Below are 17,664 nucleotides of genomic sequence, written 5' to 3' on the forward strand. Positions count from 1 at the left end.
CATATACCATAGTCGGATGCATCTGTTGAAACCGGATGGTGTAATACGGGTGATTCGACCAGTGCTCTTTTTATATTTTCAAACGCATCATTGGCATCTTGGTCCCAAATCCATGGTATCCCCTTCCTTAATAAATGTAAAAGTCTTGGGACATTCAGCTTCTGACTTCGTGTATATTGTCTATAGTACCCAGCCATTCCAATAAATCCCTTCAATTGTCTTATGTTTTTAGGGAGTGGACACTCCTTAATGGTTTTTATACGTTCCAGATCTGGTCTAATTACCTGCACTCCTATGATATGCCATAAAAATGTAAGCCCTTGCCTTGAAAAGTGTGATTTAGACAATTTTACAGTAATACCTTTTTCTTTAAACCTTTTCAGAGTTTTACTCAAGGTCAGGCAGTGCTATTCCCAGGTAGATGAGATTACTAGTATGTCATCTAAATATATTATTAAACCCTTCCTAATGCCTCATCCAGTGCATGTATAAACCCGGATACTGAGATATTTGGTCCAAATGGTAACACATGAAAATGATACAATTTCTCATCAAATAGGAATGTTGTATATTTATTTGATTCAGGATGTAACCGAATTTGCCAGTATCCATCAGACAGGTCCATTGTGCTAAAATACTTTGCTTTCTTAAATTTGGACAGTAATTCTTCAAAGTTAATGGGTCTGTTTTGTTCCATCTCAATATGCTTATTCAAAGTACGCATGTCTAGTACCAACAGCACACCTCCTGTAGCCTTTTTTACTACTACCAGGGGGTTATTCATAATGCATGAGCTACATTCTGTTATGTTATTGTCAATCATTTTGTGCATTTCTTCCTTAACTGCTTCTTTTAAACTTACTGGTATTGGATAAGGCTTACAGAAAAATGGAGTACCATCTTTGATTTTAAATTTACATACATAGTCACTAATACTACCCGGACAATCAGAAAATACCATTTCATATTCCAATAGAATTTTAGATAAATCTAATTTTTCATCATTGGTTAACATTGAGGAATCATTTACTTTATTTTGTATGTCAGCACAGTGTGGTATATGACTCACGTTTTCGCTGGTGACAATCTCGCTGTAGCAGTTAATCTCAGACATCGACTCTCAGTTGTTTGTTTACCAATATGGCTGTCTGTCACAAACTTTACAGAGTATTTGTAGTCACCTTTTCCAAAATAAAGAAAATTCTCCTCAAAATTCAATATGATGTTAAATTCTGATAGCTAGTCTAGGCCAAATAACATATCCCTATTGTTATTTTCTACTACTAAAAGTGTCTCATGAAATGGGATATTCCCAATGTTGGCAGTTCACCTGGGTCTCATGTTTTACAACTTTGCGCTTTGTTCCAGTAATACCAACTATGTACACTCCCGTTACTGGTAATATCGGTAAGTGATATTTCATTCATAATGTGTTAAAGAAAGCGCTAAAAATAAGTGACACTTCACTCCTGGAATCTATAAGTATGTTAACTTCAAAATCCTCCACTTTTCCTATTATTATTGGTTGTGTATTAATGGTAGTTAAGCTCGGTTCTTCCAGTAACAAACATTCTTTGATTGGTATTTTATGCATGAAATTAACATACCTATTATAAGCCAGGCTTCCTAATGTATTTCTACGACCTGGGACCTGGCCCTGGATCCAGATTACACTATGTTTTCCTCATTATTGGTGATCACTGGTTGGTTACCAAATCAGGGTATTACATTACCATTTTGTACTCTTTTACTACTTGGTACCAATTCTTGCAAAGTAACTGGATCTAAATTCGGAGGAGGATGCTTTTTCTGATAATCTTCATTACCCTTATTCCGGTTTCACTGGTGTACTCTAGCTAAGTTGGCCTCATGTCTCTTTTGCTATTGTTGTTATTACTACCTCTTCTGAAATTCCGATTTTCATTTAGAATTACTTTCTCATTGCAGCCTTTAAGGCAGCAAGTGTGTCTACAAAGGATAATAATTCTCCTACGGTTTTCCACCCGCTACATAATATATCCTTCATTGCATAAATGGTTAAACATCTTATTAAAATTCGCACCAACACTTCTTCCTCCATGGGCTTATCTAAGTACTTCATTCTCGTTAAATGCCAGTCAAAATATTTTTGCATTGTATCCCACAAATTGTTGTAATATTTTGGGTCCCACAAGTCAGATATTAGTTTTTCCTGGGCACCTACTGACCAATACTCCTCCTTAAACTTTTTCTGGAAGTCTGCCCAAGACGAAAAATTCTCTATGTTCACTGTGCCCCACTCTGAAGCTTCTCCTAAAAGGTACCCCAACACAAATTCAATCTTTTTTGAATCTTTCGAAGTTTTGGGCAAGGCTTGATTGAACGTTTCAAAACATGAGTAGGGTGTACTTCCTCAGCTGGCTTAAACTTAGGGAACTGTCTAGATAACCCTGAATTTGCTCCCCATTGTGAATATGTCATTACTTCACTAGTTAACACTACATTGTGGGAAGTCAATCTACTTTCTCCTGCATAAGTTTGAATTCTTTCCAAAGTTCATCTACATTTCTCTTTGGTATTACTAAGTTCAGAATATAAAACTGGAGACATGACGTTGGAAGACACTCTCACGGCAACTTTTTTATCACCTCTTCTACTTGTTCCTCCATGACTGCTTATATTTATTGTGTCTGATGTTGCTAGTTTCTCTTTAAAAATCCTTTCCACATTATCAACTCGAGTGTTAATGCCTGCAATTTGCGATTGGAGTATAGGAATTGGCTTGTCCTGTTTCTCAACACTTTCCCCTAAATTGTGTAGTCTCTGCTTTACCACATCAAATGTAAAATTACATATTCTTTGAAATGATTCTAATTTTTTACTAAATTCAGAATCTACATTATTACATTTATCTTCAATATCAAATTCTAGTTTTTTAGCTAAGTCCTGAAATCGGTTACTCTGGGTCTGACTAAAGTCAGTGAACAGCTGGTTTACATGGATACTCAAGGAACTGCTTAATTCATTCATTAAATCTAATTGCAAACTCTCCACTTTATCATTTAAGGCATTGAACTTAGCATTTAAAACCTCACCCTGTGCTTCTAGTTTTTCACTTAAAGTAGCACTTAGTTCATTTCTTATAGCAGCTGAATCTGTCTTCTGTTCATCTAATCCATCATTTAACTGAGTATTTACTGCATCTTAAGACTTATTTCTTGTCTTAAAGTGGCTGAATTTGCACTCTGTGTATCTAATTTTTCACTTAAAGTTGCAATTTGAGCATTCGCAGCTGCACTTTCATCATCTAATCTAGCATTTAGTTGAGTATTCATTGAGTCTAATTTAAGACAGTGCTTTAATTAAATTTGTTACCTCAGTCCAGCCTGGCATTTCTTTTGTCACTGTCATGGCCATGGCTGGTACTGATGTTTCCCCAGTTTTTTGAGTATTATCCATATTTTTCTTACTTCTAGAATGAGTTATCATTTAAAAAATTTCAGCTCTGAGTATAATAACTATACTAACAGCCTATTATTGAACAGTGTCCTTAACTTTGCTCTCAATTACTTGTCTTTCGCTCACACAGTTAGAGTTTTAGGCTGCATTGGTGAGCAGGTGTGGAATCAGCGCCGGTGAACAGCATGGGCACCAACAGCATCAAAGGTTGGTTTCAGCATCGGTGTCAGTGAACGGATTTGTAGTCAGCACCGGTGAGCAGCAGCTAGTGTCATTGGCGTCGGTTGCTAGTTACGGGGTCCTCGCCCCCGCAATGTGTGTGAGGGCTGCTTACTCTCCACACTGGATCTTCCATCATAGAATAGATTTCATTGTAACTCTTCTTAGTCTACACTGTTGAGATCTTCCTTGTGTCTTTTCTTGTATGATATTTATTAATTTTCACCCTTTTATACCGTTTATGCAGAATCCAACTCTGTGAAACAATTTCCCTGCCTTGTTACTATTGGTTGCTATAGCAACTCACAATATCTTTTCATTTTGATTTCATTTGAAAATTCCTCTTTCTTCAAGTCCTGATCACCTCAGACGCTACATTCTAATGGTTTTGGTGACAAGAAAAGCGGTGCAAAACTGGACTGCGAACTACACACTTCTCTTACTACAGTTGACTTACTTGAAACGTTTAGCCGATCCCCTTCTCTGGATATGTGGCTGTGTCGATCTCCATAACTTCTTCTCCAAAGAAATAATGCTCGTGAGAGGAACCAAAAAATTCCTATCCCTCTCACTTGAAATAACTCGGTACTCTCATACTTTCAGTTCAGTTCAGGTGGTTTTTCCTTTCCACAAGTTTCATATAAGCATACAAACTCTTGCCAGTCAACTACATCGATACCCATTAGATACAATTAAATATAATCACAACTGCCTGGTTTTAACAACCAAATAATTTATAGACTCCCATGTGTCTTGCTTCGTTCAGAGCCAAGACATGAAGTAAGTTAAAAGTCTATAGTCAAATGTTCATTTTTCTTTTATTTCCAACAATTACATTCTCTAACACAGCAAAGAATAGCATTTAATTACTTCATGTCCTCTCACACAGCGTCTGTGGCTCCTGTGGCAAACACTTGTCAGCATCGTTCGACTGCCCGCTTATCGTCTTCTCATTACAGCCTGCACACAGAAACCGGCAGCGCAGTAGGTACGTTTCCGCACTCTTACTTACTTTTAAAATATCGGGTGTTCAAGATGGTGGAAGGCTGAGTGTCTCTAGAATTTACACCGAAATTCTCGAGTCACTAAAAAGTGAAGAGAGAAGAATTCAATCACTGAACAAGATCTTGGTCAAGATACTTCCAATAAAGCTACATTCTAAGAATTTAAAAAGGTTTTCATTCCCTGGTTGACCACCTTCCAATAACAAAATTTAGTTGTTGCTAGAATTCTGCAACAAAAACTGAATGCAATGTATTTTGTTGCTGTCATGCATTAATCTTTTCTGTGGAAGCCACAAGCTGATGTTACCAACTACCCTATTAGCTATATCATTTATATTACATTCAACATCTATTGCAATGACACCTGTGTCATCTGCATTTTTTTGGTGGCACCTCATTGATACACATCAAGAAAAGCAATGGACCCAGAACAGAACTCTTTAACACCCCCACTTTACGTGACACTAGCCAGATTCAAACCTCTTCCATGTTGATTGACACTGGAGGACAACCTTTTGGTTCCTATTTTCCAGATATGAAATGAACCATTTTTCCCTAATCCCATAATGTTCCAATTTATGCAGAAGTATTGTATAACCCACATAATCAAATGCTTTTGTTCAATCAAAAAAAATACCTACTGTCCTCGACTGACCACTTAGTCCTGCTAGTGCCTCACACAAAAAAAGAATAAACACCATTTTCTTTCCATATTTCTGAAACCAAACTGAGAACCTGGCAGCAAATTACGTATTCTGAGACGTAATTTTTCTCACACTCTACATATAACCTAAAAAATAATCTATGAAGCCATTGTCTATGATCATGCTGCTGCTACCAAGTACTCTAGTAGGGAAGTATACTGTCTGTATAAGGTAGAGCAATTCCAGTAAATCCTTTAACATTCTTTTTTCTGGAGAATCAGACAGAAAGTTTATACAAAAGCCCCATACAAAATCATACTCATGGTTTTCTTAAGAACAGAGGCTAGCACAGCATCAAGTCTGGAGAGGAAAAACCTGAAGTGTGAACTGGAGGATCTGTAGAAGCCCATATGAAAAGATTTTTTCCTGAAAATTCAAACTGTTCTGCATAACCTTCAAATATTAGATCTTCACAGTGTTTCGACATGTCAACTTTTTTGAATGAGATGTTACGTTACATAAACGGACACTCCGTCCCACAATTAATGCCTTATGTAAAAATCAGATATAATGTTCCCCTCACAGAAGCATAAACAATGATCAGATATACAAATAACCTCAATATCAATTTAATCAAAGAATTGAAAATCCAGGATGGAATGTAACAATATTATGAGAAGGAAAGTCTGCTACTCACCATACAGCAGAGATGCTGAGTCGCAGATAGGCGCAACGAAAAGGTTTTCACACTTAAAGCTTTTGACCAATGGCCTTTGTCAACAATAGACACATGTACGCATGCGCATGCGTGCACACACACACACACACACACACACACACACACACACACACACACACACACACACGACTGCAGTCTCAGGCAAATGAAACTGCACTAAATTGTATCGCCACCCACTATTACTTCTCCTTTGAAGGCATTACCTGCAAACAAATCCAAGATACAGCTGCAGGCACCTGCATGGCACCATCCTAAACCAACCTATTCATGGACCATATAGAGGTATCCTTCCTAAACACCCAAAAGCCTAAACGCCAACCTGGTTTAGGTTCATTGATCACATCATTGCTATCTGGATATAAGGTGAGACACCTATCCACATTCCTCCACAACAACAACAACTTCTCCCCCATTTGCTTCACCTGGTCATACTCAAACCAACAAGCCACCTTAATAGTGCTGACCTCCACCTCAAAGATGGCTATATCAACCCTCCGTCCATATCAAACCTACTAACCACCAGCAATACCTCCACTTCAACAGCTGCCACCCATTCCATACCATGAAGTCCCTTCCGTACAGCCTAGTCACCTGTGATAGTCACACCTGCAGTGACGAGCAGTCCCTCTCGAAATATACCGAGGGTCTCACTGAAGCCTTCACTGACCATAAGTATCCTCCAAACCATGTACAAAAACAAATCTTCCATGCCTTATCTTTCCAGTCTCCCACCACCTCCCCTAAGTCCCACCATCCGACCACAGAGGAGCATTCCCCTCGAACCTCAGTACCACCCGGGACTGGAGCAACTGAATTACTCTCTCTGCCAGGGCTTTGATTACCTCTCATCGTGCCCTGAAATGAGAAATGTCGTGTCCACTATCCTTCCCACCCCTCCCACAGAGGTATTCCACTGTCTTCCGAATCTACTCAGTATACTTGTCCATCCTTACATAACCCTTGTTTCCAATTCCTTGCCTCCTGGGCCATACCCCTGTGAAACAGACCTAGATGCAAGACCTGTCCCATACACCCTCCCACCAACACCTACTCCAGTCTGGTCACTAACATCACCTATCCCATCAAAGGCAGGGCTACCTGTGAAACCATTCATATGGTCTACAAGCTAAGCTGCAACCACTGTGCTGCATTCTATGTAGGCATGACAACCAACAAGCTGTCTGTCCACATGAATGGCCACCAACAAACTGTGGCCAAGAAACAAGTGGACCACCCTGTTCCTGAACACACTGCCAAATATTATCTCCTTCATTTCAAAGACTCCTTCACGGCCTGTGCCATACGGATCCTTCCCACCAACACCAGCTTTCCTGAATTGCGCAGGTGGGAACTTTCACTTGCAATACATCATACGTTCCTGTAACCATCCTGGCTTCAACCTTTGTTAGTCACCGTCCTCATCCATCCAGCCCTTTTCTTGCTTCCATTCCAGCACTACACAGCTGTCATTCCACCACCGCACCCAGTATTTTTTATTTATTTTATTTCATTTTTTTATTATTTATTTCTCTCTATTTCTCTCCTTTTCTGCTACTTGCCCCCCCCCCCCCTTTCCCACCTCTCCCCTGCTCACCACCCAATCTGCAGCACTTCACTGTCCGCCACCCCCACCATACTATCCCTCCCCCTCCCTGCCCCAGCCTCCTCCTTTCCCTCATCCAGTCACCACTCCCATCATGCACTGGTGCTGCTGCTTGCACTGTGATTTCAGTTGCCTGAGACTGCAGTCGCGTGTGCGTGTGTGTGTGTGTTTGTGTGTGTGTGTATTGTTGACGAAGGCCATTGGCCAAAAGCATTAAGTGTGAAATATCTTTTTGTTGTGCCTATCTGCGACTCAGCATCTCCACTATATGGAAAATAAGTTGCAGACAAGATATGCACTAGAGAAAAAGGTATGTATATCCAGGCCTTTGCCCCTGATACACAGCAGGACATTTGATGCTCATTATATCTCAGCAATGATGATTCATCAAAGGCATTACATATTTTCAAAAAATGAAAAATCCAGGAAGGAATTAACGAATTTAGGAACAGGATAGTTGCTACTCACCATATAGTGGAGATGCTGAATCACAGATAGGCACAACAAAAAGACTATATGAAAGTGACCTTTCAGCCAACAAGTCCTCCATCAAAAATATGCATGTACACACACACACACACACACACACACATATACAAATGCAACTTACACGCACATGATCCCAGTCTCAGGCAGCTGAGCTAGACTGTGAGCAGCAGCACGTCATTGGAGAGGCAACCAGGTTGTGGGAGTAGGAGGAGGCTGAGGCAAGGAGGGGGAGGGATAGCAAGGTAGGGATAGGGGACAGTAAAGTGCTGCTTGGAGGAGGGAGCAGGATCAGGTGGAGAAAGGGTAGGCATCTAGGTGCAGATGGAAGGTCAGACGATGGACTGGCGAGGGGGGAGGAGGGGGTAGCAGAAAAGGCAAGAAATAAAAAGACTGGGTGCATTGATGAAATAGAGAGCTGTGTAGTGCTGGAATGGGAACAGGGAAGGGCTAAATGGGTAAGAACAAGGACTAACGAAGGTTGGGACCAGGAGGGTTATGGGAATGTAGGATATATTGAAGTGGGAGTTCCCGCCTGTGCAATTCAGAAAAGTTGGTGTTGGTGGGAAGGACCCAGATGGCACTAGCTGTGAAGCAGTCATTTTGTTGGTGGTCACTTATGCTGACAGACAACTTGTTGGTTGTCATGCCCACATACAATGCAGCACAGTGATTGCCGTTTAACTTTTAGATCATATGACTGGTTTCACAGGTAACCATGCTTCTGATGGGATAGGTGGTGTTTGTGACCGGACTGGAGTAGGTGGTGGTGGTGGGAGGGCATATGGGACTGGTCTTGCACCTAGGTCATATTACAGGGATATGAGACATGAGGCAAGGGATTTGGAGCAGGGGTTGTGTAGGGATGGATGAAAATACTGTGTAGGTTTGGTGGGTTCCCGAATACCACTGTGGAAGGGGTGTGAAGGGTAGTGGGTAGGATGTTTCTCTTTTCAGTCCTGAGGGGAATGCTCCTCTGTTGCTGGACAGAGGGACTTTTTGGTGGGCTGATGGGTGACTAGAAAGATAGGGCACAGAAGATCTGTTTCTGTGCAGGAATGGGAAGGTAATTATGATCTGTCAAGGCCTCAGTGAGACCCTTTGTATATTTTGAGAAGGACTGCTCATCGCTATAGATGTGATGACCACGAGTTGCTAGGCTGTATGGAAGGGGCTTCTTGGTATGGAATGAGTGGCCACTGTTGAAGTGGAGGTATTGCTGGTGGTTGGCAGATTTTATATGGACAGAGGTACTGCCATTTTTAAGGTAGTAAAGTACTGCCAGCTTGAAGGTGGAGGCCAACATCAAGGAATGTGGCTTGTTGGATTGAATAGTACCAAGTGAAGCAAATGGAGGAGAAGGTGTTGAGGTTCGGGAGGCATATGGATAAGGTCTCCTCACCCTCAATCCAGATCATGAAGATACCATTACTGAATCTGAACCAGATTATAGGTTTGGGACTCTGCGGTGTCTAGGAAGGCTTCTTCTAGATGGCCCAAGAATAGGTTGGCATTGGATGGTGCCATGCAGGTGCACATAGCTGTACCTTGGATCCTTGGATTTGTTTGTTGGTAATGCCTTCAAAGGAGAAGTAATTGTGGGTGAGGATATATTTGGTCATGGTGATTAGGAAGGAGGTTATTGGTTTGGAATCCATCAGCCATTGGGAAGGATGGTGTTCTATAGTGGTAAGGCCATGGGTGTTAGGGATGTTATTGTAAATGGAAGTGGCATCAATAGTAATGAGCAGGGCACTGTATGGTAAAGGAACAGGGAATGTAGAGTGTCAAAAAGGAAATGGTTGGTATCTTTTATACAGGATGGTTGGTAGGAACTAGAGCAATATACACAATGCCACCTCGAAAAACTCTCTACCCTGCTCACTCCCTCCTCCCACCTTGAACTACCACTATCCACCACTTCTACAATCTCCAAACCTCCTCCATGTCCCCTAATAGCTGAAAAATGATATCTCACAGACCTACTATATTTATTTCCACCCTCAAACACTCCCTCACACTGCCACACAGAATCCAGAACCTAAACAGATCCAAAACGCAGTTATGAACCTCATCTCCAAAAGCCTTAGCCCCACAGATGTATCAGTCCTTTCCAAAGGTCTCACCTTTTGTTCCACTCTGAAATTCAGTCATGCAGGATTTGTTAAAGACCTTTTCTCCTTCTCTCAGCCCCTACAGTGGAAACATTTTTTCATCAGCAATTCTGCCAATCAGGCTCAACCAGACCAATGTTGAACCCTGCCTGACTCGTTCACTTCTTCATCCATCCCTGATCCATCCCCACTGCCCCCTGATCACCCCATAATCTCTTAACATCGAATCTTGCCACACCACCAGTCCCCAAACTTTTCAACATGCAAACTAACCTTACATCTGCAGAAATAGCTGCAACCCATCACCTAAAAACTGATCCTGACCTTATAATCCTACCTGCTACAAAGGTTCCACCACTGTTGTTCTGAATCACCATCCATCAGATTCATCCACCTATAAACCCCGCCACAGTGACCCCATTCCAGAAACCCAGCATGATCTCCAGTCTCTCCTAAAATCCTTAACCCCACACCAGAACCTCTCCCCAGAGTTCATCTCTACCTTACCCACAAAACTCCCCATCCATCCTAAAATCCATAAAACCAATCACCCAGAATGCCCCACTGTGGCCGGTTACAGGGCCTCCACTGAGAGAATCTCTGCTCTCACACACCAGCACCTTCAGCCTATTACCACAACCTATTCTCCTAAATAAAAGATACCAACCATTTCCTCCAGTGGCTCTCCACAGTTCCTGTTCCTTTACCAAACAGTGCCCGGCTCGTCACTAATGATGCCTCCTCCCTTTACACTAACATGCCTAATGCTCATAGCCTTACCACTAATGAACATTACCTTTTTCAGCACACTACAGATTCCAAACCAATAACCTCCTTCCTAGTCACCACGACCAACTATATCTTCACCCACTATTACTTCTCCTTTGAAGGCATTACCTGCAAACAAATCCAAGATACAGCTGCGGGCAACTGCACATCACCAGGTCAGATTCATTTATGACATTTTCAGTATTTGGATCAATGAGAGGACACACTATCCACTTTCCCCAAGAACATCAATATGTTCTCGTCAATTTGCTTCACTTGGTCCTACTCAACCCAACAAGCCACCTTCCTTGATGTTAACCTCCATTCAAAGATGGATACATCAGTACCTCTGTCCATATCAAACTTACCAGCCACCAGCAATATCCCCAGTTCAACAGCTGCCACCCATTCCACACCAAGAAGTACCTTCCTTACAGCCTAGCTATGTGTGGTCATTACATCTATAGCGAAGAACAGTCCCTCTCACAAGATACCTAGGGTCTCACTGAGTCCTTCATAGACTGTAATTACACTCCCTACCTTGTACAAAAACAGATCTCCCTTGCCATATCTCTCCAGTCATATGACCTACAAGTTAAGCTGCAACCACTGTGCTGCATGTGGGCATGACAACCAACAAGCTGTCTGTCTGTATGTATCGTCATCGACAAACTGTGGTCAAGAAACAGGCGGACCACCCAACACGATGTTCTACATTTCAATGACTGCTTCGCAGCCTGTGCCATATAGATTCTTCTCATCAACACCAGCTTTTCTGAAATGCACAGATGGGAACTCCCCTTTAAGATATCCCACATTCCAGTAACCCCCTTGTCTCAACTTTCATCAACTTGCCTGTTTCCTGGTCCCATTCCAGCACTACACAGTCCTCTATTCCACCAACACATGCAGTCTTTTTATTTTTCTCCTTTACTGTTATCCCCTCCTCCCCTCTCCCCTGTCCTCTGTCCAACTTCCCAATTGCACCTGAATGCCCACCCTTTTCTCTCATCCCTGCTCACTCCCACAAGCAGCACTTTACTGTCCTCCACCCCTACCTTGCTATCCCTCCCCCTCCTTCCCTTAGCCTCCTCCTACCCCCACAACCCGGGGCGTCTCCCATGATGTGCTGCTGCTCGCAGTCCAGTTTCAGCTGTCAGAGACTTGGTCATGTGCGTGAGAGTTGCATTTGTAGGTGTGTGTGTGTGTGTGTGTGTGTGTGTGTGTGTGTGTGTGTGTGTGTGTGTGTGTGTGTGTGTATGTGCTGTCTATTCTCGACAAAGGCCTTGTTGACCAAAAGCTCACTTTCCTACAGTATTTTGTTGTGCTTATCTGTAACTCAGTGTCTCCACTATATGGTGGGTAGCAACTATACTTTTCATAATGGAATTTCATATTTCTACTCACCATATAGCAGAGATGTTGAATCGCAAACAGGCACAACAAAAAGGCTGTCAAACAAGTAAGCTTTTGGCCAAAAAGGCCTTCTTCTGAATTACACAAAAAAACACACACACATCCAAAAGCAACTCACATATACACATGACCATTATCTCTCCGAATGGGGAAAAAAGATTAAACTGGTGGAGTAGGCCAGTAGTAAAAGACGAAAATCAACTGAAATCAACGTAAAAACAAGAGATCAATAAAAATATAAATAAAGACACTGTAATACGGTTTGCAGGTCTGTGTGTGGATATGTATGAAGGGGGGACAGAAAAGTAACTAGATTAGGTGACGTTTGTATGTGAGAACTGGAATAAGAGAGGAGAAGGAGTGGGGGGTGGAGAGGACTTGGTAGGTCAAGGTACAAGTTCATGTGGCACAGGAAGGTATGGAAACTATCACATGAAAATACATGACAGTGGTGCAAGGAGCGTGATCAAATTGTAGGTTTAGGCTTAACAATATAGGTGAGAGTAACGCAGGGCATGAAATGCTGCATCAACAATTAGCGTGGTCTTGTAGCCATGTGTTGTGCGTGGGCAAGATGGTTGATATAGTGTAACTTATAAGTAAGACCATGTGATGTGGTTTGAATGGTGGCAGACATGTATGTGTGAGCTGAGCTCATGTGTGTGTGTGTGTGTGTGTGTGTGTGTGTAAGTCGTCCAATTCGAAAGAAGGTCTTTTTAACTGAATGCTTACTTTTTTGACAGTCTTTTTGTTCCACCTATCTGTGACACAACATCTGTGCTATATTATTTTTAATATTGCATTACTCCATCCTGGATTTTCTGTTGTTAGATTTTGAATTATACGACTCAGTACACAGTTTCAGGTTTTAAGAGCTATTACATGTGAATTATGTAAAGTAGATCTGATTTTCACAACTGAAAGGAACTGTTTTCTGCTGTCTCACAGAAAATGAATTAAAATATGTACTGAACACCTTAGTGTGAAGACTCATTTGAAAATAGATTATTCCAAGATATTTTACCAAAGATAGATATTGCTGCCATTGAAAGTTTTCTATAACATAAAACTCTTTGGTATTGTGTGATATTGTCATCAAATAATTTCTATAACTTAAACTAAACACTTATAAGGAAACCACATTGCAGTGAAAGAGCTAATATCAAAGAAAGAGAAATTTATGATGTACAATGATTGGGAACTTCAGGATGCATTTAAAATATGGTTGCACACATAACAAATGACTGAACACTCTAATGCCTCACTTTTAACAGAAGCATTTAATACTTACTGTTTACACATCTCTTGATAGTAAGATGCCATTTTTGCCAAAATCTGATCTCTCTGTGATCGTGATTGCATAACCAAATTATGTATTAAGCCTTCTCGGTGGATTTCATACATTGACATCGTAACAACATGCATTGTCTTACATGGAATTTGAAGGGAGAGATCATGGAATTTTACAACCATTTCAGTATATTCTTCAAAATCATGTTGAGAAGTTAAGAATTCATCAACTTCTGTTTGTGACTGGAAGAAAAATAAAATTATTGACATCATTTTAGTGGTCTGGGAATAACACATAGCCAGCTGATGAACATACATTGGCTTCAGTGGACAATTACTGAAAAGGAGCAAGCCAGTGGTAAGTTATTGAAATTATCTATTTATTATTATGAAATAAAATTATTATCTTATTTGGCTTTCATTTCACTTCATTTAATATATACATCCCTTTACTGTACACATGGGGGAAAACTAATCAAACAGAGTGGAAAACATTTTCAATACTTTTGAGCAATACACAAAATAAGTTTTCCAAACTAAGATTACATTTTTAACTGTTCATTCTAAGAAGATTCTTATCATGGTAGTTGAGGTGATTAGGTGTATTGAGTAAAACTGAATGGCTTCAGTCTGTTCTGACAGCTTTCTTGTTGTCTCCAACCTAATTACCTGTGTTAGACTGGTGTATAAGTTCATAACATTATTGTTTTGCTTGTTGGTATTCCAGCTACTATGGATTCATTATCAATTGTCATTTTTTATCTGTAGTTCACTGTTACTATTTGAGTTTACATATTGTATTTTGTCATTTAGATATAGTCAGTGGAGCTGTGGCACTAGAAAATGGAGTGCTAAGTGGAGAAATCAGAACAGTTTTGATATATTCTTCTGTTTGAGTTCAGTAGAGTGGTGACAGGAGTGGAGACAGCCAGAAACATTTGCACATGTTTGGAGATAATGTCACTGGACAGAGCACAGCAAGAGCATGGTTCTCTCATTTTAAAGAGGATTGCCGGCCGGTGTGGCTGAGCGGTTCTAGGTGCTTCAGTCTGGAACCGTGTGACCACTACGGTCGCAGGTTTGAATCCTGCCTCAGGCGTGGATGTGTGTAATGTCCTTAGGTTGGTTAGGTTTAAGTAGTTTTAAGTTCTAGGGTACTGATGACCTCAGATGTTAAGTCCCATAGTGCTCAGAGCCATTTAAAGAGCATTTTTGTGACATTATTGACTCTCTATGTTCAGGAAGACCTCTGGGGTTTAATGGAGATCATTTAAATGCATTAATCCAAAATTATCTGCATCAGTTTATTCAAGGACTAGCAAAAGTAATGAACTGTGACCATTCCACTGTCATGTGACATTTGCTTGCACTGGGGAGATTCAAAACTTGGGTGTAAAGGTACTGCAAATCACAAAACCAAAGTTGGTGGCCATATGTGCATCTCCACTTGCTCATCATTAACTGGTTCATGAACAACACCAACTATTCCTATCCTGTTTCATTACTGCTGATGAGAAACGGTATCTTTATGCTAACATAAGGAAAAGAAAGGAATAGTAGAGCCCACACAGAGCAGCAACTGCCTGTGCAAACACCTGAGCACATACACAAAAGATAATGTTATGTATCTCATGGAACAGTGACAGTGTGGTGTGCTATGAAATGCTTCCCCAAGGTGTAACAATCACTGCTGACATTTTTTGTCAACATTGGAGATGTCTTGCAAACACAGTTCAAGAACGGTGACCGTGATGACTGCATGAAGTGATGCTACTCAATGATAACACATTCCCATATTCTGTTAGACTGACAAAAAACACTATATATGAGTTGGGTTCGAAGCCATTCTACATCCACCTTATTCACCTGTTCTCATGCCCTCAGATTTTCACTTTTTCCTCTCTGTATTAAACAACCTTCAAGGAATACAATGTAAGCTTTCACGGCCAGTATTGTCTTCACTTAAAACATCCGGGCTGATAGGCCGTGGTCGAAGTATAAAACTCTCTCCTGATGTTTCGTCTCCAACTGCTGGAGACATCCTCGGAGGTAAAGCAGTTCACCTCTTTACCTCCGAGTTTGTCTCCTGCAATCGGAGATGAAACGTCAGGAGAGAGTTTTATACTTCGACCACGGCCTATCAGCCTGGAAGTTTTAAGTGAAGAACCTTCAAGGAACTTTATTTCTGCATGAAAATGCACTCTGAACATGGCTTGAAGAGTCCATCGTCTCAAAACTGGGTGATTTCTACAGCCGCGAAATCAAAAAGTTATGCCAACAATGACGGACTGTTGTAAGCAATGAAGCAGAATATATTATTGGTAACTACAAGTCTCTATTATGTGCATCTGTTGTGCTTGTTATACTTATGGATAAACGCTACAAACTTATGGATCAGCCAATAAATGACAGCAAGGTCAGTGCCTCAGTTTAATCATAGACAAAACTGCACTTTTAGTTAGTGCTCAGATGTTGGATGCAAATGTTACTATTAATCTAGCCCAAATATCCACAGAAGCAGAAAACTTGTTCACTGCTACAGTTCATTAAATTGGGTAATAGGCTGCATGCTACTATCATTAATTAAACACATGCTTGACAGGGTGGCACTAGAACAGAAATGTGGTAACACAATAACAAATAACAAGTAACAAATAAGGGTTATGATACACACTCTGCTTTACTTTCGTTAACAGTTTGATGAATTTCATTTTATCTTGGGTATCTAATACAATAAAATCTAATTAATTTTGCAGTCTATTCTCAGTCTATGATATTGTCACTATGACTGAAAGTAATTGTGTGCAGACTTTCGTTTGATTACATCTATTGCTCCATAAATAGCGATTGCTAAGACAGAACTGTTGTCTTCAAAAAAACAACCCATGAAACTGTGCTCTATAGCATAATGCAGGAAATGCTGGCACAGTAGGAATGGCTGTGCTGCAGGAACTGAACTGAGCTGGCTGCGGGCACTGAAGTGAGAGAGCATCCACAACACGTTATCTTTTCTGCCTGTTGGTGTAATTACCTCAATCTCCACCAGTACTAGGCAAAAGCAAGCTATTCCCTGGTTCACAGTGCTCTTTTTGGTGGCTGGAAACACTATTGGTTGATGAATATGACACTATGATGGATGTGGTGCGGAAGCTAAAGATATTCTCAGTTAATGAGTGCCTTTTGCAGCTGGTGCTTGGACTTGAGAAGGCACAAGGCGACGACCGCCTGTGTGTTGGTGGCCTCTTATGGTTTTCTTGCTTTTCGAGCCAGGTACAAATCAATTACAAATATTCTGTGGAGGATGCCCATTGCATATGATTATAATCACTGAGCAAAGTTAACTTGAACACATAAGCAAAATAGTGGCAATTGGGTGAGGCACATTAGTTCAGCTCGCAAGAATTGTGGAGGTGTTATTACACAGCTGGGCTGTTCTATATATACCACAAGAACCATGTGGTGAGTGCCTAGTGTCATTTAGCTTTTGATTCTGAAAATCCGTAACCTGGAATTGTGTTTAAAATGGATAACCAATGAACAATGTGCAGCATCGCATAACCAGTTCGCAGATGAACTGACATCGGGATCTGTGGCCACACCACCTGGCATTGCTGATGTCATTGCACTCATGAAGACTGAGTTGAGTGCCACACTACAGTTAAGAGACATGGTTGGGCTCATTGTATGGACCACCACTGATGCTGTCACTGCACCAGTGATGGCCAAAATATAGGAGACTCTGGAGATGAATGCAAGCGAGGTCTGTGCTCTGAACAAATCTTTAAAAGAAAAAAGAAAACGACGATAGGGCACAATTGCTTAAACAGAAGCTGAAAGAAAAATCTGACATAGTTGAACAATATCAGAAATGCAATAATCTCAGACTTTTTGGGATTCCTGAACACCAGAGACAATTCTGATGGATGACTTAGTAATCAGTTTT

At 40.9% G+C, this 17,664-nt stretch overlaps 1 protein-coding gene and 1 long non-coding RNA gene across 2 annotated transcripts in view; one reads left to right on the forward strand and one right to left on the reverse strand.

The window, feature by feature from the left end:
- LOC126456873 (dynein axonemal heavy chain 7-like) overlaps positions 1–13,935 on the reverse strand; it is a 783,013-nt gene extending 769,078 nt beyond the window's left edge. The window contains 1 exon segment of the mRNA XM_050092694.1: positions 13,723–13,935. Coding sequence (XP_049948651.1) covers positions 13,723–13,904 — 182 coding nt within the window. The 5' untranslated portion in view covers positions 13,905–13,935.
- LOC126456874 (uncharacterized) overlaps positions 1–17,664 on the forward strand; it is a 392,629-nt gene that overhangs the window by 318,336 nt on the left and 56,629 nt on the right. The gene's annotated exons all lie outside the window — the stretch shown is intronic.

Source organism: Schistocerca serialis, chromosome 2 (assembly GCF_023864345.2).
Source record: "Schistocerca serialis cubense isolate TAMUIC-IGC-003099 chromosome 2, iqSchSeri2.2, whole genome shotgun sequence".
Classification (NCBI taxonomy): Eukaryota; Metazoa; Arthropoda; class Insecta; order Orthoptera; family Acrididae; genus Schistocerca; species Schistocerca serialis.